Source organism: Xenopus laevis, chromosome 1S (genome assembly GCF_017654675.1).
Source record: "Xenopus laevis strain J_2021 chromosome 1S, Xenopus_laevis_v10.1, whole genome shotgun sequence".
Taxonomy (NCBI): domain Eukaryota; kingdom Metazoa; phylum Chordata; class Amphibia; order Anura; family Pipidae; genus Xenopus; species Xenopus laevis.
The window spans coordinates 202,158,701-202,185,711 of record NC_054372.1 but is presented as its reverse complement, the minus strand read 5'-3'; the positions used below and the strand labels follow the sequence as shown (position 1 = coordinate 202,185,711).

The 27,011-nt window shown below is 44.3% G+C and overlaps 1 protein-coding gene across 2 annotated transcripts in view; it reads right to left on the bottom strand.

The window, feature by feature from the left end:
* tln2.S (talin 2 S homeolog) overlaps positions 1-24,478 on the bottom strand; it is a 49,953-nt gene extending 25,475 nt beyond the window's left edge. The window contains exons 1-22 of one of the 2 annotated variants that reach the window (XM_041572140.1): positions 24,285-24,478; positions 20,305-20,402; positions 20,088-20,217; positions 19,658-19,810; positions 19,414-19,556; positions 18,346-18,473; positions 12,796-12,856; positions 11,332-11,436; positions 11,036-11,191; positions 10,672-10,773; positions 10,173-10,249; positions 9,883-10,063; positions 9,681-9,794; positions 9,281-9,389; positions 8,776-8,984; positions 7,164-7,262; positions 6,220-6,273; positions 4,714-4,881; positions 1,739-2,033; positions 1,458-1,624; positions 315-443; positions 14-127 (exon numbers count right to left, since the gene is read on the bottom strand). In XM_041572140.1, coding sequence (XP_041428074.1) covers positions 14-127; positions 315-443; positions 1,458-1,624; positions 1,739-2,033; positions 4,714-4,881; positions 6,220-6,273; positions 7,164-7,262; positions 8,776-8,984; positions 9,281-9,389; positions 9,681-9,794; positions 9,883-10,063; positions 10,173-10,249; positions 10,672-10,773; positions 11,036-11,191; positions 11,332-11,436; positions 12,796-12,856; positions 18,346-18,473; positions 19,414-19,556; positions 19,658-19,810; positions 20,088-20,217; positions 20,305-20,402; positions 24,285-24,414 — 2,922 coding nt within the window. In that variant the 5' untranslated portion in view covers positions 24,415-24,478. The remainder of the gene's footprint in view (positions 1-13; positions 128-314; positions 444-1,457; positions 1,625-1,738; positions 2,034-4,713; positions 4,882-6,219; positions 6,274-7,163; positions 7,263-8,775; positions 8,985-9,280; positions 9,390-9,680; positions 9,795-9,882; positions 10,064-10,172; positions 10,250-10,671; positions 10,774-11,035; positions 11,192-11,331; positions 11,437-12,795; positions 12,857-18,345; positions 18,474-19,413; positions 19,557-19,657; positions 19,811-20,087; positions 20,218-20,304; positions 20,403-24,284) is intronic. The other variant, XM_041572142.1, reaches the window with a different exon arrangement.
* Between the last annotated feature and the right edge of the window lie 2,533 nt (positions 24,479-27,011).

Genomic DNA, 27,011 nt, shown 5'->3' with positions numbered 1-27,011 from the left:
GAGGGGAGCTCACCTTACAGCTCTGAACCAGTTGTTGCTGTGCAGCCGGGTTCTTGTTGCTGGAGGCTGCATTCTGTGCGGCAGCAATTGTCTGTGTAGCAGAGGCTGCTGCTTGTTTGGCGGCTTGCTGAAAGAGCCAAAAGAAAAATAATCCTCACCTTCTGTTTGTTCTATTGATTTATAATGTTATCCCTCCATTCCTTTAATAAGTACTTGTGATACCAGCAGCACCAACCCCTCCAATCACAGAAAGCAGATTAATTGCTTTTCCACACTATGCCCACATTCCTCTAAAATCCCACATTTCCACTTACCTCCAGTTTGTGAACCAGTTTCTTTTTAATTGCATTCTGTGCTGCTGCATTAGTTGCCATTCTCAGACCTTCTGCTGCCTCCCTCAGCTTCTGCTGCTGCTCCTCACTGTCCGGATGCGCGGCTGCCCCCTATAGTAAGGACACACCTATTAGACACATAACATGTTGTACCCCCTACAGTAAGGACACACCCATTAGACACATGTTGTACACCCCTACAGTAAGGGCACACCCATTAGACACATGTTGTACCCCCCTACAGTAAGGGCACACCCATTAGACACAACATGTTGTACCCCCTACAGTAAGGACACACCCATTAGACACATGTTGTACACCCCTACAGTAAGGGCACACCCATTAGACACATGTTGCACCCCCCTACAGTAAGGGCACACCCATTAGACACAACATGTTGTACCCCCCTACAGTAAGGGCACACCCATTAGACACAACATGTTGTACCCCCTACAGTAAGGACACACCCATTAGACACATGTTGTACACCCCTACAGTAAGGGCACACCCATTAGACACATGTTGTACCCCCCTACAGTAAGGGCTCACCCATTAGACACAACATGTTGTACCCCCCTACAGTAAGGGCACACCCATTAGACACAACATGTTGTACCCCCTACAGTAAGGGCACACCCATTAGACACAACATGTTGTACCCCCCTACAGTAAGGACACACCCATTAGACACATGTTGTACCCCCCTACAGTAAGGGCACACCCATTAGACACAACATGTTGTACCCCCCTACAGTAAGGGCTCACCCATTAGAAACATAACATGTTGTACCCCCTACAGTAAGGGCACACCCATTAGACACATGTTGTACCCCCCTACAGTAAGGGCACACCCATTAGACACAATGTTGTACCCCCCTACAGTAAGGACACACCCATTAGACGCAACATGTTGTACCCCCTACAGTAAGGGCTCACCCATTATACGCAACATGTTGTACCCCGCCACAGTAAGGGCTCACCCATTAGACACATAACATGTACCCCCTACAGTAAGGGCTCACCCATTAGACACATAACATGTTGTACCCCCCAGAACTCTACTGATCTTTGCAATCCAGGGATGTGCCGTGTGTCTTAGAGTGCTAAGGCTCATCCATAACCCACCTTGGCGGCCTCCACCATTCTCGCTGTAGCATCTGCTAAGAGTTTGGCGGCACTGAGCAGCTTACGGGAGTTCTCAAGATCACTCTCACGCTCTGCATCCGCCTTAATGGCCCCCACGAGGTCTGAAGTAGCCTGTGCCAGAATGCGGGCCTGTCGGACCATCTCCCCTGAAGGAAAGGAATGACAGGGTACAGGGATAAGGTATTATCAAACACTATCCCACCCTCTCCATGGCCCAGTAAATACCATGTGACTAGCACACCATGCATGCTCAAACTAACCAGCATCTCCCATAGAGCTGAAGATATTCTCGGTCACATTGAGGATGGTGTCGGTTGCCTGGTCATATCGGCCAGTGGGTGGGCCTCCGCTAGCGTGCTTCTTAATATGCTGCAGCAGGTTATTTAGGGCTTGCGTTACACCTGAAGCTGCCACTCCCACTGCCTTCAGGAGCTCAGGGTCTTCAACTGCTGCCTCCGAAGCTTCCACACATCCTTCAACTGACTTAGCAACCTGCTTACCGGCCTCCAGAAGCTGCTCCTGACACACTGGGGAGCTAATAGTAGGGGCCACCACCTAGGGAAAGAGGGGACTCCATATTAGTTAGTAACCCAACTGTGGAACAAGATAGGACAACATGAGCCAGATGCATCGTATAGCTCAGATGGAACAAATGTGCTGGGGTCACTAGGGGCAAAGCACAGAAAGGTTTTAGCCAACTACAGGCAGACACTACACTGGCCTATTGGTCTACAGTCATGAAAAGTTTGGGAACACTTCTCAGCCTGTGGTATTTGTTTCATTTCCCAGGAACATCTGAGTACTGGGCTGTTCTCTGAACAAAGATTTTTAGTGAAGCAGTATTCAGTTGTATAAATCAAAATGTGAAAAACTGGCTGTGCAAAAATGTGGGTACCCTTGTAATTTTGCTAATTTGAATGCAACTGCTCAATACTGATTACTATGGCAACACCAAATTGGTTGGATTAGCTGGTTAAAGGAACAGTTCAGTATAAAAATAAAAACTGGGTAAATAGATAGGCTGTGCAAAATAAAAAATGTTTCTAATATAGTTAGTTAGCCACAAATGTAATGTATAAAGACTGGAGTGACTGGATGTGTAACATAATAGCCAGAACACTACTTCCTGCTTTTCAGCTCTCTTGCTTTCCACTGATTGGTTACCAGGCAGTAACTGGGGGGGGGGCATGGGTCATAATTGATGCTTTTGAATCTGAGCTGAATGTTGAGGATGAATTGCAAAATCACTGACCAGTTATGTCCCATGTGGCCCCCCCCTTATAGTCACTAACTAACTCAGAGTTAGAGAGCTGAAAAGCAGGAAGTAGTGTTCTGGCTATTATGTTACACATCCACTCACTCCAGCCTTTATACATTACATTTTTGCCCAACTAACTATATTAGATACATTTTTTATTTTGCACAACCTATTTACCCAGTTTTTATTTTTATACTGAACTGTTCCTTTAAGCATTGAACTTCATAGGCAGGTGTGTCCAATCATAAAAAAAAGGTATTTAAGGTGACCAATTGCAAGTTGTGCTTCTGTTTGACTCTCCTCTGAAGAGTGACAGCATGGGATCCTCAAAGCAACTCTCAAAAGATCTGAAAACTAAGATTGTTCAGTATTATGGTTTAGCGGAGGGCTACAAAAATCTATCTCAGAGGTTTAAACTGCCAGTTCCAACTGTAAGGAATGGAATCAGGAAATGGAAGGCCACAGGCACAGTTGCTGTAAAACCCAGGTCTGACAGGCCAAGAAAATACAGGAGCGACATATGCGGAGGATTGCGAGAATGTTACAGACAAGCCAAAGATCATCTCCAAAGACCTGCAAGAAGATCTTGCTGCAGATGCAGGTGTATCTGTACATCGTTCTACAATTCAGCACAATTTGCACAAAGAACATGTGTATGGCAGGGGGATGAGAAGCCCTTTCTGCACTCACACAAACACACTCGCTTGTTCTATGGAAAAGATCATTTAGACAAGACACAGGCTTTTGGGAACAAAGTGCTTTGGACTGAGGAGACACAAATTGACTTATTTGCTCATAACAAAAAGCTCTTTACATGGCGGAAGAAGAACACGGCATTCCAAGAAAAACACCTGCTACCGACTGTCACATTTGGTGGAGGTCCCATCATGCTGTGGGGCTGTGTGGCTAGTTCAGGGGCTGTGTGGCTAGTTCAGGGGCTGTGTGGCTAGTTCAGGCACTACTGGGGCCCTTGTTAAAGTCGAGGGTCGGATGAATTCAACCCAATATGAACAAATTCTTCAGGATAATGTTCAAGCATCAGTCACAAAGTTGAAGTTCCGCTGCAGGGGTCGGATATTCCAACAAGACAATGACCCTAAACTCACTTGGAAATCTACAAAGACATTTATGCAGAGGGACAAGTACAATATTCTGGAGTCCCCCGACTTGAATATCATGGAAAATCTATGGGATGAGTTGAAGCAGACTGTCCATGCTCAGCAGCCATCAAATTTAACTGAACTGGAGAGATTTTGTATGGACCAATGGTCACAAATAGCCACATCCAGAATCCAGACACTCATCAAAGGCTATAGGAGGCGTCTAGAGACTGTTACATTTGTATTGACGTAATATCTCTGTTTATGCACCTGTCTAATTTCATTGTGATGCATATTGTACATTTTCTGTTAATCCAATAAACTTTATGTCACTATTGTTTCCATAAGGCATGTTATATATTAAAAGGAAGTTCAGCCAATGATAAACAAAACTCCAAATAATTAAGAGGGGTTCCCAAACTTTTTCATATGACTGTATATGTTGTGCCTTTATAGAACTAGATGTTGTGTTTCTATAGGTCAGTACTTGAGCAACACAAACAGAACCATGTTTTGTCTAAATCTTTGCAACTCTTCTGGATGCCTTGCTTGGGGGTTGGGTTGCCTGGAGCGGTCATAACCAGGAAAGATAGTCTGACCACCCAGTGAGCCAGGCTGGCAGTGGAGCTGTGCTGGGGTAAAGACTAAGGCCTGACTTTGCCGATTTCCCTACCCATGAGAGCCAATGGTAGCCGATGAAATAGTGAGTTCTAGTAGACTGGAGCAGCTGCGTGTTGTTTCCAGTTGCTGTATATGTGCAACACCCAGCATGCCTTGGAGAAAGCCGTAATATGGGTTGTACAACAGGCCTGGTTCTATGTGGCTATACAGCTCTTTATGCCCATATGGTGGGGTACTACCTGTATGTGCCCCGTACCTTGGTGCATGCGACAAGCTGAGAGGTGGAGAGGGCACATTGTGTGGCAGCAGCGATGACTTGGGTTTGCTGGGCACCATCTTCTGTCCGCTCGGCCACGTTCTTGGCTTTCAGCACCAGAGCAGCAGCTGCACTTGCCACGGCTTTAGCCAACTGTACCAACATATCCTGCAGAGACAGAAGCAGAGAGGGGTCACCGGGGGTACAGTGATGCACTTCTCATGATGACCCAAACCCATTTGTAAGGATTATTCCAGGCGCAGAACTAAAACACGTGCAGAATCAGTCAATCAAAATAGATATTTGATATAAGCACTGGAATCAAACATTAAAGGAGGACTTAACCCCCCCCCCAGTAACAACAGCCCCCCTTAACTGGCATCGCCACTTTTCTCTCTCCCCCCCCCCTCTCATACTGTGTATTAGTCAGAAAGGTGGTCCTCTAATGAGGAGCAGCTCAGAGGAGTACCCGGGCAGCATCTTATGCCCATTCATACTGTATTCTGTGGGGCCCCTGCGGGGGGCAGTTGGGCCTAGTCAGGAGTCGCCTTCAGCTGTACATGTTCCCTCAGGCTTTGTGTCAGCAAAGAGACCAGAAAGATTGAGAACAGACACAAGATGGTGCCGGGGGACTCCCGCTCTGGATTATAGGGTCAGGGTTTTTTTCCAGGTTCATCTTTCTGACTAATACACCATGGTGGGGGAGGGGTGATGCCAGGCAGTTAAAGAAGAAGGAAAGGCTTCTTCCACTTGGGGGTGCCAAATGTTAGGCACCCCCAAGTGAATGTATTAACTTACCTGAAACCCCAGGCCGGTGCTCCTATCAGCAGAAAGCTGCACCGGGGTTATACCACTGAGCACCACGGAGCCATCATCTTCCGGCTTCTTCCTTTCTCACGTGGCTGCACATGCACATTACAGTGAAAAGTCGAAGTTTAACTAAAAAGTTGCTGTTTTGTTCTACTGCGCATGCGTCTGCCTCAGGAAATTTGAAGAAAGAAGAAGCCGGAAGAGGATGGCTCCGTGGTGCTCACTGGTATAACCCCGGTGCAGTTTTCTGCTGATGGGAGCACCGGCCCAGGGTTTCACTTGGGGTGCCTAAAATTTGGCACCCCAAGTGGAAGAAGACTTTCCTTCTCCTTTAAGTGGGGCTGTTGTTACTGGGGGTGGGGTTAGTTCTCTCGCCATGGGAAACCAGGAGAGGGCAACAGAATCCCGGAGCAGTCAAATCATTAGCCAGTCTCAGCAGATTGGTTCCTAGAACAAAGCCTGATTGTAATTAGCCCCAATCACCAGGTCAGAAGCGCTCAACAAGCCATCGGATCACAAAGTTTTTACAGTACAAACCCGAATGAGCAGAACAAGAAAAGCCCAGCGACCAATTGTTGCACTCAGAATCATTCTAGAAGCAAAGAATTAAACCGTCCACCAATGAGGAGCAGACCCTGATTATATGATAGTACCCCCCACCAGAGCAGAGAGAATGAGCCCCAAGGCTCGTGTTACCGTTTTCTGCTCAGCTAAAGGAGTAACCCCACGAGTGGCTCTGGCTGCAGAAATCTATGAAAAGCCACAAGAACTGGGCGTTACTGGACCAACATTACCAGCCCACACCTACATGTGCCCCATCCACAGCATTACCTGGGAGAGGAGCTCTAACACACCTGAAATAAATGTTACCTGGGAGAGGGGAGGAGCTGTAACACACCTGAAATAAATGTTACCTGGGAGAGGAGCTGTAACACACCTGAAATACATGTTACCTGGGAGAGAAGCTGTAACACACCTGAAATACATGTTACCTGGGAGAGGGGAGGAGCTGTAACACACCTGAAATAAATGTTACCCAGGAGAGGAGTTGTAATACACCTGAAATACATGTTACCTGGGAGAGGGGAGGAGCTGTAACACACCTGAAATAAATGTTACCCAGGAGAGGAGTTGTAACACACCTGAAATAAATGTAACCCAGGAGAGGAAGTTGTAATACACCTGAAATAAATGTTACCTGGGAGAGGGGAGGAGCTGCAGCACACCTCAAACAAATGTTACCTGGGAGAGGGGAGGAGTTGTAACACAACGGAAATAATGGTTAACTGGGAGAGGGAAGAAGCTTTAACACCTAAAATATCTGTTAATTTGAGAGGGGTGGATCTGTAAATAGGTTTTAAATTATAATAAAGCTAGTTAATATAGGCAGGAGAAGAAGGCTGAGAGGGTCTGCAGATAGGAGCAGAGATTGATGCTGATATACTCTACAGTCAAAGAAGGCTAAAGGGAGACCTAGTGAGATTTATATGATGTGCACAAGGAACCAGAATTTACATCAAGCTTTTGCGTATGGAGGTACAAACGTGCCCAATACAGCAAGAATAGACACACAAAGGCACCCAGGGCTGAATGGGCATGGGTGTACATAGTTTCTATAGATATTGGGGTACAGTATTTACCTGGAACTGTGAGTCAGTGTCACATTCTCCAATCTGTTTCAGCAATTCTCCACTTGCCATCCCTACATTACCGGCGGCTTGCATGAGGACCTGGCGCGGCTGCACAAGAAAATCAAAGATGTAACATATTATATGTACCACTTTGCTGACAGATCCAATATAAACATTACAACCTCCTGTGCAAGAAACTGAGCTAATAATGTGATGTTAAAATTCACGAATCTTCAGAAAAATATCCTGAACCTCCCAACAAACAAACCTAGTAATATCCCATTTGTGCCCACAAACTTGAGCTAACAATGTCCCATCGGTACCTATGAACTCACCAACAATTTCCCATCTGTAACCATGAACTCAACAAACATCCATACCTGTCATCTCTCCTAATAACAAACCATCAATACCAGTCAACTCCCCAAACAACAAACTATTCATACCTATTATCTCACCTAACAAATCATTCATACCAATCATCTCACCTAATAAATCATCCATACTAATCATCTCACCTAACAAATCATCCATACCATTCAGCTCACCTAATAAATCATCCATACTAATCATCTCTCATAACAAACCATCAAAACCCATCATCTCACCTAACAAACCATCCATACTAATCATCTCACCTAACAAACCATCTGTACCAATCACCTCACCTAATAAATCATCCATACTAATCATCTCTCATAACAAACCATCTATACCCATCATCTATACCAACAAACCATCCATAGCTGTATTCTCCCCCAACAACAAACCATCCATACCCATCATCTCACCAAACAAATCATCCATACCAATCATCTCACATAACAAACCATCCATAACATCATCTCACCTAACAAACCATCCATACTAATCATCTCACCTAACAAACCATCTATACCCATCATCTCACTTAACAAACCATCCATACTAATCATCTCACCTAACAAACCATCCATACTAATCATCTCACCTAAAAAAACATCCATACCCATCATCTCACCTAACAAACCATCCATACCCATCATCTCACCTAACAAACCATCCATACCCATCATCTCACCTAACAAACCATCCATACCCATCATCTCACCTAACAAACCATCCATACCCATCATCTCACCTAACAAACCATCCATACCCATCATCTCACCTAACAAACCAAACAAACCATCCATCCATACTAATCATCTCACCTAACAAACCATCCATACCAATCATCTCACCTAACAAACCATCCATACCAATCATCTCACCTAAAAAACCATCCATACCCATCATCTCACCTAACAAACCAAACAAACCATCCATACCAATCATCTCACCTAACAAATCATCCATACCAATCATCTCATCTAATAAATCATCCATACTAATCATCTCTCATAACAAACAATCCATACCCTTCATCTATATATATATATACAAACAAACCATCCATACCCATCATCTCTCATAAAAACCATCCATACCTGTCATCTCACCCAACAAAAAAACATTCATACCAATCATCTTTCCTAACAACAAACCATCCATACCTATCACCACTACTAAGAATATTCCATCCATAGCCATCATCTCCCCTAACAATATCCCATCCAGGGACTCATCATGCCATGGGTACCTCGGTGCTTGCTGGCTGGGCAGTCTTTAGAAGGTCAGACACTGCTCCTGCCAAGTTTTTAGCTGCATGCAGGAGCTGCCGGCCGTTTCCGCCCTCGTCTTCCATGAGAGCTGCCAGAAGTTTGACTCCTCGGGACATCTCAGTCAGATTAGAAGAGATAGTAGTGACGGCACAGCCCACCGCTGTGTAATCAGTGTCTGCAGGATTACCTATAATATGGGAATATTAACCACTGCCTTCTGTCTTCCCAGTGTGTATAATGCCCCATAATAAAGCCCCCATAACACCTTGGCCTTCCAATCTTCAACTCCTACTCACAATTCATTATGTTACACAGTTATCATTTCCAATGTCCTGGCTGCTCTCTTCACATTTCTCCCTCCCCTATATCCCCATGCAGCTCTCCACTGCCATTACCACTATAACTGCCACTTGTCAGCGGAATGTCTTGCCATTTTGTCCCACTAAATGCCCTTCCCATTACTGGATCAGTTGGGTCACTTACCTGCAGTCAGGTTTACAACAGATGCGGTGCCTGCAGTTATGGCGTCGACCTGTGAGTGGATCTCATGTTTGGAATTATCCATTTTGTTTTTCCGCCAGGCTTTAGATGCCTACATATAACAGAGGGAAGAGTCAGATGAAGACTAAAGACTACAACAGCCAATATCTGGGCCCAGAGGAGAGTAAGAGAACTATTCTCATTATTATAGTAGGCTTCCAAAATTCCCATTAACCCTTTAAGGGGCACCAACCACAAAATCTACATTGTAAACATGAATGTGCCACTGTGACAGCTAATTTATATGATCACTGGCAATAAGCAGTGCAACAAGATTAATAGTCCAGCATTTAAGGTGTTAAAAAGAAAATACAAGAGGCAACACAGGGGCAACAATACTCACCGCATCGTCTCCCAGAGGTGGCAATGTGTCAAAGTCATCGAGCGTGGCCTGGGCAGCATTAATAGCCTGCATGCTGGAGTTGATGGTGCCGGTCAGTGCCTGCTGGGCCGAGGTCTGTGGGGAGAGAAGTGATTGGCATCAGGGAGGGAAACCATTCAGAGGATACAGGCAGGTTTAATGAAGTGAATCCATTATGACTTACCAGGGGTGGCATGTGGCCCAAGTGCATTTGGCCACTGGTAATGTGTTGCTGTGCTTGTGGCATTGAGCCCACCTGGAAGTTCTCGGGGCCACTGGCTCCTGAGCGCATTATAGCAGGAAGGGCCACTGAGCCGTGCTCCACTTTGCCAACTTGGTTAAACTGTTGTTGAAGAAGAGTGGATCTGCCAAGAAAAGTGTCACAGATGATTTGCTATGAGCACACAAGGCTAATAAGCTGCATATATAAACACTTAGGTTCTCCCAGTAAATGCAACACTGCAGAGTTCTTACTTTTTAGGGGACACAGAATCCTCCAACATGGTCGACTCCTCATCCCCCTCCAATCCAAAGTGATCTTTGCTCTTTTTCTATAGAACACAAAACAAAAAGTGAGTTAATCTACAGTGAGGCACTTCCTCTGGCTCCAGATCATCTGCCTGCTCCATGTCGGCCTGCCTTCCTCCCGCGCCCACCTGCCTTGTGTATTATAATAAATAAAGTACCCCCTGTTGCAAAATATGAGGATATTAGAAGTTACCTCGGAGTTCCATGACCTGTATAAAAATATGGTCATGAAACACCTCTGTAACTTATAATATCCTTTAATATATATATATATATATATATATATATATATATATATATATATATATATATATATATATATATATATATATATATATATATATATATATATATATATATATATATATATAAATATATTTTCAATTCTGAAAGATAATCTGTGGTACTTGATTGTTACAGAGAAATACTGCAGCAGATCTGTTACCTTTTTCAGTATAATATCGATGTAACCAGCAATGAGCTGAGCAATTTGTTCCCCTTCAGTTGTTTGCACAGAGTAATATCCGTCCTGATAGTCGCCAAAGTCCTACGAAATAAACAAGGTAGTGTGAGAGGGTGTGTGACACATTAATAATAACTCCACTGACTGGTCGGGGACTCACTAGTCACAAACACACCAGGCTAGGAGACGCACTGGACAGCCTCTCCTACACACACACAAAGACAACATTTACAAAGATGATCATGTTTCTATAATTATTTGAAGAGGAGATGATGATGTGTGTGTAATTAATGGAGAAATGCAAGTAAATACCATGTAACTGTGAGTATAAAGTAGAGATTACTACCAGAGTAAAGCTCTTGGGGGAGGCCGCCCAGCGCTTGATATTAGTCAGGTTCCACTCCTGAATAACTTCCTTGGTCTTTTCATCCACTCTCATGACACACTCTTTAGTGATCCCCAGGAGGCGCGGAACCAGTTTATTCTTCCCCTTCATTTTCTCCTGTGAGGAGAGAGAGTTAGAGAGAATGAGAGAGCGGAAGTGGAGATGTGATTATTAATATTAGGATAAGGGAAGAGACAGGCTGAACAATATAAAGAAAGGAGAAGAGACAATGGATCAGCACCAGCAGTGCCTCTCACCTTAACTAAGAAAAAGGAAACTCCGTAAGTTTTCAGGGAGCGAGCGAGTTTCACATAACGAGCCTTTGCTTCTATCTCACTCATATTCCCACACTGTTTGTGAGCCTAAAAGAAAATAATTGTATAATAAATTAATTACAAACGGTGTGTTATGTACTTACTGGATCTCCACAGCACTCTAACACCCAGTCTGTAGCACTCAGTGTGTATCTAACCCCCAGTCTGTAGTACTCAGTGTGTATCTAACCCCCACTCTGTAGCACTCAGTGTGTATCTAACCCCCAGTCTGTAGCACTCAGTGTGTATCTAACCCCCAGTCTGTAGTACTCAGTGTGTATCTAACCCCCACTCTGTAGCACTCAGTGTGTATCTAACCCCCAGTCTGTAGCACTCAGTGTGTATCTAACCCCCAGTCTGTAGTACTCAGTGTGTATCTAACCCCCAGTCTGTAGCACTCAGTGTGTATCTAACCCCCAGTCTGTAGCACTCAGTGTGTATCTAACCCCCAGTCTGTAGCACTCAGTGTGTATCTAACCCCCAGTCTGTAGTACTCAGTGTGTATCTAACCCCCAGTCTGTAGCACTCAGTGTGTATCTAACCCCCAGTCTGTAGTACTCAGTGTGTATCTAACCCCCAGTCTGTAGTACTCAGTGTGTATATAACCCCCAGTCTGTAGCACTGAGTGTGTATCTAACACCCAGTCTGTAGCACTCAGTGTCTATCTAACCCCCAGTCTGTAGTACTCAGTGTGTATATAACCCCCAGTCTGTAGTACTCAGTGTGTATATAACCCCCAGTCTGTAGCACTGAGTGTGTATCTAACACCCAGTCTGTAGCACTCAGTGTCTATCTAACCCCCAGGCTGTAGTACTCAGTGTGTATATAACCCCCAGTCTGTAGTACTCAGTGTGTATCTAACCCCCAGTCTGTAGCACTGAGCGTGTATCTAACCCCCAGTCTGTAGTACTCAGTGTCTATCTAACCCCCAGTCTGTAGTAATCCGTGTGTATCTAACCTCCAGTCTGTAGCACTCAGTGTGTATCTAACCCCCAGTCTGTAGCACTGAGCGTGTATCTAACCCCCAGTCTGTAGTACTCAGTGTGTATCTAACCCCCAGTCTGTAGCACTGAGCGTGTATCTAACCCCCAGTCTGTAGTACTCAGCGTGTATCTAACCCCCAGTCTGTAGTACTCAGTGTGTATCTAACCCCCAGTCTGTAGCACTCAGTGTGTATCTAACCCCCAGTCTGTAGCACTCAGTGTGTATCTAAGCCCCAGTCTGTAGCACTGAGCGTGTATCTAACCCCCAGTCTGTAGTACTCAGTGTGTATCTAACCCCCAGTCTGTAGCACTGAGCGTGTATCTAACCCCCAGTCTGTAGTACTCAGTGTGTATCTAACCCCCAGTCTGTAGTGCTCAGTGTGTATCTAACATGTTGCTATACATATATGCACAGGGAACATACAAGGAAAATCTTGCGTTCGCCCTTCTGTTTGATGTATTCTTTGGGGAGAAAGTCTTTCAGCCTGCAGAGAGGAGGAAAGCATAAATAAGTGTCGGGTAATATAAATGGCAGAAACAGAGTGAATATGATGAAAAATACAACATACAATATCAGTGTCACAATGCCTTGCGTGTGAGTATACACTGACTTTCTTCTTTTTGGCTATGATTTCAGCTACAGTGAAACTCAATTTTACATACTATGATATTGTTCACCTTCCAAACAGACTTTATTTAATTGCTTTTCAACTTTTATTTTCAACCATTTCTCCAAAATAAAAGTTTAATAATAAATGTTTGTGTCTCTAGTGTGTGAGTGTGAGTGTGAGTGGCAGCTCAGTAACTCAGGTGCAGATTCTGATCCAATCGGCTGATCCATTAGTTGCTCTATTTCTCAGTAGGATCTATGGGGAATATAAGTGCAACTATTGTATCAATTCTAACAGCTGCCTTTAATGAAACTCAGGGATTCTGCTCAGCAGGGAGAAAACTCATGAATTAGTTACAGGGTCGCTGACCCTCTCCCACAGCTGCTTCACAAACACATAAGAAGGGGAAACATGAAACTTTAAAGGGTTTTTTTTATTCACCATTGAATGAACTTTTGATGTATGATGTACCAAATTGCAAGTAGTTTTTATTTTTTATTATTTGTGTTTTTTGAGTTATTCAGTTATTTAATTAGAAAGGAGATTTTTGTACTCATTGTTAAATCTCTTTCTCTTCAACAGCGTGGGGGACACACGGACAGTGGGGTATAGCTAGTATCATTAGGAGGCAGGACACAAGAATAAAAAATAGACTTGGCTCCTCCCCCACTGGCTATACCACTCCAGTAGGCAGAGCCATAATCAGTTTTTTACCAAAGGAAACAATAACCTTTATAGAAAAAATGTAACTTAACTCTATAACAACCACGTCTGCATGTAAGATAACCCCTATCCAGGGAGGGGAGCCTTGTGTCCCCCAAGCTGTTGAAGAGAAAGAGATTTAACGGTGAGTACACAAAATCTCCCTTTCTCCAACATCTGCTTGGGGGACATTCCAAAGCTGTCCCCTGAATTAGGGAGGGAAGGATAGGCCTACGTGGGAGAAACCACTGAGGCTTGAAGTACCTCCCAAAGCAGGTGTCAGAAGCCGCAAAGGTGTCAAAATGGTAAAATTTTGGAGGAGTGGATAGAAGTACTCGTAGCTGCTTTGTACAGCTGTTCCGCTGAGACCTGGTTTAGAAAGGCCCAGGAAGTGCTCATTCCCCTGGTTGAGTGAGCCCTAATTTTGAGAGGGGGGGATTTACCCTTTGAGGTACAGGCTTGTTGAATGGTTTGTTTAATCCATCTTGATATGGTGGATTTGGGAGCCAGTGTGCCCTGATGATGGCCCAAAGGCAGAACAATAATGTATCCGACTTGGGTATGTCATGGGTTCTGTGCAGATAGAACGTGAGGGCCCAGACAGGGTCCAGAGAGTGTAACATCTGTTCCTTGGTGTTAGATGGTGAAGGACAGAAGGTTGGGATTGTAATCTCCTGGTTTAAGTGGAAGGATGACACCACCTTCGGAAGAAACGATGGTACTGTACAAAGCACTGCCCTGTCTGGGTGGAAGGTGAGGAATGGAGGCTCGCATGACAATGCACTTGTTCTGAGACTCTCTTGTCTGAGGACACAGCTTTGAGGAAAACAGACTTTAAGGTGAGAAGCTGCAAAGGAATGGAAGCCATAGGTTCGAAAGGTGGATGTTAGAGAGCTTGCAGAGTGAGGTCCCATGTGGGTACCGGAGCCCGAATTGGAGGGGCTAAGTAAGTTACTCCCTGGACGAAGGTTCAGGCGTCTTTGAAAAAGTATGGACAGAGCGGATATCTGTGATTTAAGAGATCCTAGGGAGACCCATGGATAGACCGTCTTGTAGAAATTCTAATAGACTGGGAATGGATTGCTTGTTGAAATACTTGGCTTTCTGGATACACAATTGATGATAGGTGTTCCATACTCTGTGGTAAGTTTTAGCTGAGACAGGCTTTCGAGCAGCTCGCATTACTTTCACCACCTCATCGCGAAAACCTTTACACTTCAGAATCTGGGTCTCAATAGCCACGCCGTCAATTTGAGGATTAATGGGTTTGGGTGGAGTACGAGAGCTTGGTGTAGAAGGTCTGGTTGCGTAGGAAGCATCCATGGTTCCTCTATGGAGAGGTTGAGGAGGTCGGAGAACCGCATTCTTCTGGGCCACTTGGGAGCTATTAGAATAAGTGTTGTCCTTTCCCCATGTAACTTCCTGCTTGTTCTTGGAACGAGGGGAAGAGGTGGAAAAGCGTAGGCTAGACAGAACTTCCAGTTTGACGTTAGGGCGTCCTTGCCTAATGCCAGGGGATCCTGGTACCTGGCAAAGAATATCTGCACCTTTCTGTTCTGATGTCTGCCCATTAAGTCCACTTCCAGGATTCACCACCTTGATGTTATCTCGTTGAAGATCTCTTCTTTGAGTGAGCATTCTTCTGGGTCTACTGACTGTCTGCTCAGAAAGTCTGTTTCCCAGATAGCAGTCCTAGAATGTGAATTGCCGACAGAGTATTGTTGGTCTCCGCCCACTGAAAGATGGCCTTGACTTTGTTGAGAGCTGCTCTGCTTCTTGTTCTGCCCTGGTGGTTTATGTGGGCTACAGCCGTGGAGTTGTCGGATTGGACCTTTACAGCTTGCCCTGCAAGTTCTCTCTGCCAGTGTCTTAGGCCCACTTGCTCGAATTTCTAGAAGGTTGATTTGTCTACTCTGGGACCCATAGGCCTTGTGCTGCATGTGCTTCCAGTACTGCGCCCCAACTGGACAGGCTTGCATCCGTCCACAGTGGATTCCCAAGTGGCCTGTCCAGGCAGAGATTGCTGGTTTTCAGCCACCAGAGTAGCGATGCCCGGGTCTTGTTGGAAAGTCGTATTATCTGAAATAGCGACTTCCGTGTCCAGACCGATAGAATGTTCCACTGCAGTTCTCTGAGGTGGAACCTGTGCAAAAGGTACTGCTTCTATCGAGGACACCATGACCCCCAGGACTTTCATGCAGAATCTGGCTGTATGTGTTGGCCTCTCCAGTAGGGATTTAACCAGTGACTGTGTTGAAGTTCATCCACAGAAACGTTGAGAGTTTGCTGGGAATTAGCGAGGTTTTGTCCCTGTTGATGCACCAACCGAGTTCCTGGAGAGTGGACGTGGTAAAGCAAAGAGCCTGTTTGGCCTCCTGCGCTGAGGGTGCCTTGATTAGCAGTTTGTCCAGGTACAGGATGATCGATATTCCCTTGTTGCGGATTACTTCTGCAGCTGTTGCTGTGATCTTTGTGAAGACCCTGGGTGCTGATGTCAGGATGAATGGAAGTGCCGTGAACTGGTAGTGGCAGTTTTGTAAGGCAAATCGTAAGAAATTCTGATGGGGAAGGAAAATAGGTACATATAGGTATGCCTCCTTTATATATAGGGATACCAGGAATTTGCCTGGAGTCATTGCTGCGATGACCGATCGAAGTTACTTCATTTTTAACCTGTGCTGACGGATGAACTTTGAGGTCTACAACAGGGTGAAGAGATCCATCCTTTTTGGGGACTACAAATAGGTTTGAATAGTAGCCTTTGAAGCGTTCTCCAGACGGAACTGAGGCAATCACTCCTGTTAGTAACAGTTTGGAGATCACCTGGAAGGCTTTGTGCTTGTTTTGTTCTGGGGGGACCCTGGACACAAAGCGGCCACTGCCATTGCAGAGGTGCGGCTTATCAAATGGGTGGTATCAAAGTATGCTTCGCAGATGTAGTCGTTAGCGTCCTTTATCTGTAATGCCCATCGAGACAATTTGTGACGTGGTGCCCCCGACTGGATTGCGTCAAGTAGAGACTCTGACCAAGATTGAATTGCTCTGCTTACCCAGGCTGTGGCCAATGTTGGACGAAGGGAAGTACCTGAGCCTACGAAATTGGAGCTTAACAACCCCTCTAATTTCTTGTCCATGGCTTCCTTGAATGATGAAGCATCTGGGACTGGTATAGCGGTGTTCTTAGCGAGCTGGGAAACCAGTGTGTCCACCAAGGGTGGGGAAGACCACTTGACTGAGGTCTCTGCCGCAAATGGATAGAGTTTTTTGAATCTGCGGTTTGCCTGGAAACCCCTTTCAGGGTTTATCCCATTCCTGTAGAATTATGTGGTCAAGCTGTGAATGGCAGGGAAAAACTGAAGACGCTTTGCTCTTTGTTTTGAAAAGGGTGCTAGACACTGACGTCGAGGTCTCCGCCTCTTGTAGGTGAAGAGTGTCTATAACCGAAAGGATAAGGGAATCAATGGCCTCTGAGGAATGTAACAGAGGGTCTTCCTCATCCTGGTCACTAAGGGACAGCTCTCCTTCTGACAGAATGCCCTCTGGAGGGGGAGAAGATTGATCTCTGGGTCTACTGTCACTATCCTCTTCTGAGAAAGATGGGGCCCTCCGTTTATGAGGCTTACTCCTTGGGTTGTCTAAGGGGGCCACGAGTTTGTCTAGTGAATGTGCCAACCTTGGAATTCCTGTTGCGACTTTTGATGCCCAATTTGGGACGTCTTGGGCCCCAGGGAGAGAAGTGTCTGTGGAGACTGTACCCATCTGTAAGGTCTGTTGTACTGAGGGGGAGCAGATCCTGGGATTCCAGAGCCCGAAGCTGAGCAAATGGGCTCTTTATGCCCTGCTGGTAAGCGCTTGCGGCATTTGGCACACGCTAAAAATTTCATAGAGGTGACTCGCTTGGAAAAGAGGCAATCGTTAGGCCCCTGAGACATGGTGGGGTAAGCTGCCCCCTTTTAAGGGGATGGCTAGGAGTGTTCAGTTGCTGCACTAAAAATCTGTGACAATAATGTGAAACGTAATAGAGTAGCCCAGAAGCAGGAATAACTGTTTATATATGCGCCTGCCAGGAAGTGAGTCTAGTCGGACCTCAGCTGCACTGAGCGGTCTTGTGTGAGGAGATTTGGCGTCACTGCTAGTTGCAGAAGTGCACATCTCCTACTGTGAAGCTCTTACGGGAATGAGTGCGCACGCAGGGAGGCTGTACTGGCGCCTATTTAAAATGGTAGGGTGCCCCTGCTATCGAGCATTAACAGTCGCCTAGTGAAAACCGACTGTAGAAGGGAGCTGGGAGCTGTCAAGTAACAACCCACTTCTCAGTGTAGGGCTCCTTAACCATCTCCTCTGACTGAATAAAGTTGATGTAAAAAAATAAAACATGTCCTACCTCCTGAGGACACAACAAAAAACTGCTTAGGCCTCCCCCTACTGGAAGGGTATAGCCAGTGGGGGAGGAGCCAAGTCTATTTTTTTTTAATGTTGTGTCCTGCCTCCTAGTGATACTGGCTGTACCCCACTGTCCCTGTGTCCCCCATGCAGATGTTGGAGAAATACAAATTAAAGCATAAATACAAACAGTGTATAGTTTCTGTCCACCCAGTCCCCAGCAGGACAGACAAAGAGACTGAAGGAAGTCATTATTATAACACAATGTTTCCACTCACTCCAAAAATCCCGGCTTGTGCTTTACTTCATTGTGCGGTCCAAACTGCACCTGGCACTGGTACCCGGCAAACTCACAGGCTTTATCAAATGAGACAGGGTGGGAGCCATTCAAAATGTCATCTCGGGCCTAGGAAACAAACCAAATGTGCTAACTAATAAAGATGGAAAATAGTCCTACTGGGCTAACATATCACAATGAGACTGTCTTATACTTCATGTTTTTGAATAATGTGCAGAATGAATTGGAATGTACTGGGGGGGAGATAAGCCTGAGCCCTTATGGTAGATAAGGAAGGGACAGACAAAAGACAGTACTGGGGGAGGAATAAGTCTGAGTTCTTTAGGTAGATAGGGAAAGAACAGACTAGATGGGGGACAGACATAAGACAGTACTGGGGGAATAAGTGAGTCTTTAGGTAGATAGGGGAAGGGACAGACTAGATGGGACAGACATAAGACAGTACTGGAGAATAAGTCTGAGCTCTTTGGGTAGATAGGGGAAGGGACAGACTAGATGGGACAGACATAAGACAGTACTGGGGGAGGAATAAGTGTGAGTTCTTTAGGTAGATAGGGGAAGGGACAGACTAGATGGGACAGACATAAGACAGTACTGGGGAGAATAAGTCCGAGTTCTTTAGGTAGATAGGGGAAGGGACAGACTAGATGGGACAGACATAAGACAGTACTGGGGGAGGAATAAGTGTGAGTTCTTTAGGTAGATAGGGGAAGGGACAGACTAGATGGGACAGACATAAGACAGTACTGGAGGAATAAGTGTGAGTTCTTTAGGTAGATGGGGGAAGGGACAGACTAGATGGGACAGACATAAGACAGTACTGGGAGGAATAAGTGTGAGTTCTTTAGGTAGATGGGGGAAGGGACAGACTAGATGGGACAGACATAAGACAGTACTGGGAGGAATAAGTGTGAGTTCTTTAGGTAGATGGGGGAAGGGACAGACTAGATGGGACAGACATAAGACAGTACTGGGAGGAATAAGTGTGAGTTCTTTAGGTAGACAGACATAAGTGATGTGTGACAGTGAATGCAGTAGTGATCATTACCTGGACATAGAGCAAATTCAGTTGGACAGGATCTCTGGAATCCACATTTTGGTCAGAGTAGAAAAACTTTCTCCTCAATAGAAGGGTCTCATTCTCATCCACTCCCTGCTCACGTAATGTGCGCCCAGGGTCCAGCCAGTTCACTGTGGGAGAGGAGAATAATTCAGTAAGAATATAGGCTGGGGTGCAGAGGAACCCTCCCAAGTAATTGTGATACCAATGTATTGGCCACTGTGATACTCACATTCATCATCCGTGTGCAGCTTCTGTTTTAGTTTCTCCATTTTCTTATCATCCCGGAGCAGAGTCTTGTCCCGTTTCAGTGTTCCCGTAACCTCTTCTTTCTTCTCCTCCATTATCTCACGGACTAACGAGTACTCGTCATAATTGGTTATTCCTATAGAGAAGGGCAGGTACACTTTCTGTATGAGTGGAAGCTGCCTGGGACATATCCTGGCACTAGGTGGATAGTCAGAATGACAGATGATATGTTATCATATAGGCAATAAACGGCTCATGCCACCTCTAAGCCACACAGTTATAGCACGTCCCCCTGTTACTAAAAGGCACATTAGCCTAAGAGTTGCACTGCCCCCCCCCATTGCTGGCACCGTTGGTGCCACATTCCCCCATTTCCCACAAATGCAGGCTGCCCATGGCACAGATCATCTCACCAATACGAGCACAGATGGTCATCAGAAGGTCACTCATGGTCTTGGAGTCGTCCACCATAACAGTTTTGACTGTTCCATCCAACATGCGGATCTTGAGTGGTCGCTGCTTCTTTCTGTATTCCAGAGTATCCTGTGGTAGAGAGGAGAGACACGGGCAATCAGGAGCGGGACAGGGAGGAAGGGGTGCCTAGCGGGGGGCTAAGAATCTCTATCTCACCCCATTGCGAAGCATGTAATAGTCCAGTGCTTTCCCAGCCTCCAGCCAGATGCCTTTCTTGGGGTCCTCATCAGACAAGAAAAGGCCGAAATCATTGGCTGTAAGACAAGAACAAGTCAATGTGCTTCAATGGCGAGTGTAACCAAACAGAATGCACATAGTAACAATGTGAGACAGACATCAGAACCAATGAGCACTCACACAAGTAGTAGAAAAACTTTTTGAGAGGGTATTAAGGGATACTTGCGGTAACTACATTGCAAATCACAATACTATGAGTTTGTGCCAGCATGGTTTTATGTGTAATAGATCTTGCCAGACTAACTTAATTTCTTTTTATGAGAATGTAAGTAGAGACCTGGATTCTGGGATGGCAGGGATGTGATTTACTTAGACTTTGCTAAAGCATTTGATACAGTGCCACACAGAAGGTTACTGGTTAAATGAAGGAATGTTGGCCTGGAACATAGTATTTGTACCTGGATAGAGAACTGGCTAAAAGATAGACTACAAAGAGTGGTGGTAAATGGAACATTTTCTAATTGGACCAGTGTTGTTAGTGGAGTACCGCAGGGCTCTGTACTAGGTCCCTTGCTTTTCAACTTGTTTATTAATGACCTGGAGGTGCCATTGAAAGTACTGTTTCTATTTGTGCAGATGAGACTAAATTGTGCAGAACTATAGGTTCCATGCAGGATGCTGCCACTTTGCACAGTGATTTGTCTAAACTGGAAAACTGGGCAGCAAACTGGAAAATGAGGTTCAATGTTGATAAATGCAGGTTATGCACTTTGGCAAAAATAATATAAATGCAAGTTCTACACTAAATGGCAGTGTGTTGGGAGTTTCCTTAAATGAGAAGGATCTTGGGGTCTTTGTAGATAACACGTTGTCTAATTCTGGGCAGTGTCATTCTGTGGCTACTAAAGCAAATAAAGTTCTTGAATAAAAAAGGGCATTAACTCAAGGGATGAAACATAATTGTGTCTCTTTATAGGTCCCTGGTGAGGCCTCATCTGGAGTATGGGGGCAGTTTTGGACTCCAGTCCTTAAGAGGGATATAAATGAGCTGGAGAGAGTGCAGAGACTAAGTGCAACTAAACTGGTTAGAGGGAGGGAAGAGTTAAATTATGAGGGGAGACTGACAATGTTGGGGTTGTTTTCTCTGGAAAAAAGGCTCTTGTGAGGGGACATGATTAGACTTTACAAGTACATTAGAGGACATTATAGACAAATAGCAGGGGACCTTTTTACCCATAAAGAGAATCACGTACCAGAGGCCTCCCCTTCAGACTAGAGGAAAAGAAGTTTCATTTAAAGGAACAGAGTAGGGGGTTCATCACAGTGAGGACAGTGAGGTTGGGGAATGCACTGCCGGGTGATGTTGTGATGCTGATCCTGATGCTTTAAAGGGGTTGTTGATGTTGAAATGAAGGTTTAGCATAATGCAGAGCAGTGATCCCCCCAACCAGTAGCTCGTGAGTAACATGCTGCTCCCTAACCACTTGGATGTTTTTCTCAGTGGCCTCAAAGCAGATACTTATTTTTTAATTCCTGGCTAAGAGGCAAATTTTTTGGTTGTATAAAAATCAGATGTACTGACAAACAGAGCCTCCCAGTCCATATATGGGCTATCAATAGCCAATCGGTGCCCTTATTTGGCACCCCTTAATGTCTGGAATATGAGTAAGAGAGGCCTGAATAAATAGATGAGTAATAAGTAGCAATAGCAATACATTTATAGCCTCAAAGAGCATATGTTTTTTAGATGAGGTCAGTTACCCACATTTGAAAGTGGCAAAAAAACAGCAAATAATTTATCAACTATAAAGAAAATAAAGACCATATGAAAAGTTGCTTAGAAATGACCATTCCATAACATACTAAAAGGTGAAACACCCTTTCAGAGGGGCTTGGGTGATTTCTTGACAAGTAGAATATCCAAGGCTATTGTGTTGTTACGGTCAGTTAGGACAGGTGACCAAACAAGCAGATCAATCTCCGATACACTTCACAATAAAGGGGATACAGGACTGCATCAACAAGCATATGGGGTTGGGAAGGCCTGTCAGAGTGATCCATACACATAACCTGGAGATAAGCTGCTGAATCGCTCTGATATAAGCAGCATTAATCTGACAGTGATTCGCCACCTTAACATTAAAGTAACCCATCCAATCAGTTCCATGCTCTAAAAGACCAAGTAATATAATTACAGTAACATATCCAATCAAATGTGTGCTCTAAAAGACCAATTAACATTGCTACAGTTACTTATCTAATCAAATGTGTAAAAGACCAAGTAACCATGGTAATTATCAGCACTTTGTGTCTAAATCCACCCATTTAGACTGTAAGCTCTGAGCACATGAACTTCTATCCTCTTGTAAAACTAACCCATTATTCATGATATATTTCTATTTCTGTTCCATTACTAAATTGTCTCAGTGCACAGTGTTGTGAATATGAATAGTGCAGAGCCACCATCAGAAATCTGCAAAACCCTTACCCATTCCCCTGTAGGCCAAAGCCCTTTTTTTTATTGTGTTGTTCCCCTACTGGCAAAGGGGCCTGCGCAGGATCCCATTTTAGTCCCACTCTTCAGTGACACTATCCATACATCTGTCCACCCATCTGTCCACCCATCTGTCCACCCATCTGTCCACCCATCTGTCCACCAATCTGTCCACCAATCTGTCCACCAATCTGTCCACCAATCTTTACATAAATTTTTCCACCCATCTGTCCACCCATCTGTCCACCCATCTGTCCACCCATCTATCCACCCATCTATCCACCCATCTATCCACCCATCTATCCACAAATCTTTACATAAATCTGTCCACCCATCTGTCCGTCCACCCATCTGTCCGTCCACCCATCTGTCCGTCCACCCATCTGTCCGTCCACCCATCTGTCCGTCCACCCATCTGTCCGTCCACCCATCTGTCCGTCCACCCATCTGTCCGTCCACCCATCTGTCCGTCCACCCATCTGTCCGTCCACCCATCCGTCCATACATCTGTCCACACATCTGTCCACACATCTGTCCACCAATCTGTCCATACATCTATACATACATCTATACATACATCTATCCACAAATCTTTACATAAATCTATCCACACATCTGTCCACCAATCTGTCCACCAATCTGTCCACCAATCTGTCCACCAATCTGTCCACCAATCTGTCCACCAATCTATACATACATCTATACATACATCTATACATACATCTATCCATACATCTATCCATACATCTATACATACATCTATACATACATCTATCCACAAATCTTTACATAAATCTATCCACACATCTGTCCACCAATCTGTCCACCAATCTGTCCACCAATCTGTCCACCAATCTGTCCACCAATCTGTCCACCAATCTATACATACATCTATACATACATCTATACATACATCTATACATACATCTATACATACATCTATACATACATGTATACATCCATCTATCCACAAATCTTTACATAAATCTATCCACACATCTGTCCACCCATCTGTCCACCCATCTGTCCACCCATCTGTCCACCCATCTGTCCACCCATCTGTCCACCCATCTGTCCACCCATCTGTCCACCCATCTGTCCACCCATCTGTCCACCCATCTGTCCACCCATCTGTCCACCAATCTGTCCACCAATCTGTCCACCAATCTGTCCACCAATCTGTCCACCAATCTGTCCACCAATCTGTCCACCAATCTATACATACATCTATCCACAAATCTTTACATAAATCTATCCATACATCTATACATACATCTTTACATACATCTATACATACATCTATACATACATCTATACATACATCTATACATACATCTATACATACATCTATACATACATCTATACATACATCTATACATACATCTATACATACATCTATACACAAATCTTTACATAAATCTATCCACACATCTGTCCATACATCTGTCCATACATCTATACTCACGTTGGCCAATCTGTGCCTCAGGGACCTTCTCGCGGATGATTCGGCAGGCATCGTATATCATGGTGGATGGCTCAAACTGCATGGTCTTCACCACATTTCCAATGCTGATCTTTAGCGACAGGGCCACCATGTCTGCAGGGAGGGGGAGGTCTAATCTACAGGGAAAATCCTGCAACACAACAAGGTACTTTTTTAACAGGTTTCCTTTTTATTGAGTTTTAACCAAAAGGGGCACAAAAGGGAAAAAGAGGGGTACAGTATCATCACACTGACAGTCTTACAATTGTGATCATATAGTTGCCATTCAGTACATCAGTAAAGCTAATTACCTAAATCTATGTCACACTATGTTTCCCAAACCCTCTGAGATTTAGTTGAGCATCTCCTTGATTTATATGTAAGTTTGAGCAACGGAAGCAAATACACAGTTTATATAGTTTATCCATTCTAGTGGGGGGTACGGGAGAGACCCAGCGCATTACTAATATCTTTTTTCCATAGAACAGCAATAATCTCACTGTTAGTCTAGTGTGGGGTCTGGGGATAATGTCTTCTACAATTCCCAGGAGGCAGTTTTCAGGTGTGGATAAATTCGGTAATTCTCGAGCCTCTGTTCTATATGTACCGATGTCTGTCCAATACTTTATTATCAGCGGACAAACCCATGAGCTAGGAAGAAGCATTGTGCATTATACTTACCCATTTTAACTAATTTGTTAGGGGTTATGTACGTAACAGAAATTTGTGTTGGATCAATTTATCTGCGGCTGATATCAAGAAGCGATATAAATGCTCATTATTAAGTGCCGGTAAATCCAATCTCAACGTACCGTATGCTTTCTGAAACAGTGAGGGGATGGTAGACATATAGCTAGCGTATAGTGTGAGGTGACTTTAGAGGGATGTATATAAGAGATTATTGAAGGTTCTGACAACTTTACTGTTAGATTACTGAATTTTGAATTAAATATATGACTAAACTGCAAATCTCTAAACATGGCTACTGTAGGGGTATCCAGGGTTTGCTTTATCCACAAATAAGAGATCACATATTAGATCTCTCAGGTATTTCAGTTCCACAAGGGAAGGTGAGGGGACAAGCCATCTCCATGGTGGTTTGCCTGGTAGGGTGCCATTATGCATGCTGTTAGATTGTGTAGTCTTTTCCTTTTCTAAAAGGACAATTTGTAATGCTTCCAGCCAGCCAACCTGATGTGCCTGCAGTATAACATTTGGCTTGTCCTGGGCCTGTGCAAGCCACTCATGTATGTATGCTAATTGTTATGCCAAATAATACAAAAAGACGTTTGGTAGTCCGAGACCCCCGCATCATAAGGTGCCGATAATGCCTTGGAAGACACCCGTGGTATATATATTATATATATATAATACACAAAAGCCATGAATATCCTGTAAATTATATCCTTATAAACGGTGAGTAGTGATGTCATCAGTTATAAACGGTGAGTAGTGATGTCATTTCTGTCACATGACTCACTAAAATTTGTGTATTATAATAAATAAAGTACCCCCAGTTGTAAAATATGAGGATATTAGAAGTTACCTCGGAGTTCCATGACCTGTATAACTCGGCCTTCGGCCTCGTACTTTTATATGGTCATGAAACTCCTCGGTAACTAATAATATCCTTATATTTTACAAGAGGGGGTACTTTATTCACTATATTATTGTTCCACAGGAAGGTACCCCTTTACAGACCTCTCCGGGTAATGCTATTGGACTGTTAAGGAACACATACTTGGGTAAGTAAACCATTTTTATTAAATTTACCCTCCCCCACAAGGTCAGTGTTAAAGAGCGCCAGATTGAAAGTACAGCTTTAACTTCTGATTAATGGGTGCGATGTTTAAGGGAATGAATTGATCCGTTTTGAGGTGGATTTCTATTCCCAGATATTTGAAGGAATTTGCAGTTTGTAATCGATTATCTGCCACCATTCCTATTTGTCTCTCTAGATCTACGAGGAAGATAGTGGATTTGGACCAATTAGTGCGAAATCCTGAATATGTAGTAAATAGATTGAAGATTTTTAGGACTACCCTTAACAAGGGACCAGGATATTCCAAATACAACAAGATGTGGTCTCCATAAAGGGATATCTTTTCTTCAATGTTACCATTCTTCAGACCCATTAACAGTATCTCGGACCATTAATGGCAGTGGTTTTATTGCCAATACAAATAACATTGGTGAGAGTGGGCATCCTTGGCACATGCCCCTTTGTAACTTAAATGGTGGCGGGATCACCTGATTGACTTTAATTTGTGCAATCGGTTGCTTGTATGATAGTTTTATGCATTTTATAAATGGTTCACCCATCCCAAAAGTTTTAAATACCGCCCATAGATAAGGCCATTCAATTGAATCAAAATCCTTTTGTGAGTCTAAAACTGGCCATAGATGTTGAGATTTTTAAAAGATCAGATCTTGATCGTGAGACCCCGATCTTCTCAGAACGATCGTACGAATTCACCATCAACTAAAAAGACCAGGAATTTGGCAGGAAAACAAAGGGGAGCTGCTTGGCCCTGCAAACATAGATACATTGCACTGGGACCCACAAAGATTTTTTTGACCTGGCCGATCAATTTCCTGACAGATGTCGGCCGAAAAATAGTAAGATGGTCGATCGTTCAAATCCCACTAACCGCACGATAATTTCGAAGGATTGGTCAGACTTCCTTAAAATCAGTCGTTCGGCAAGAA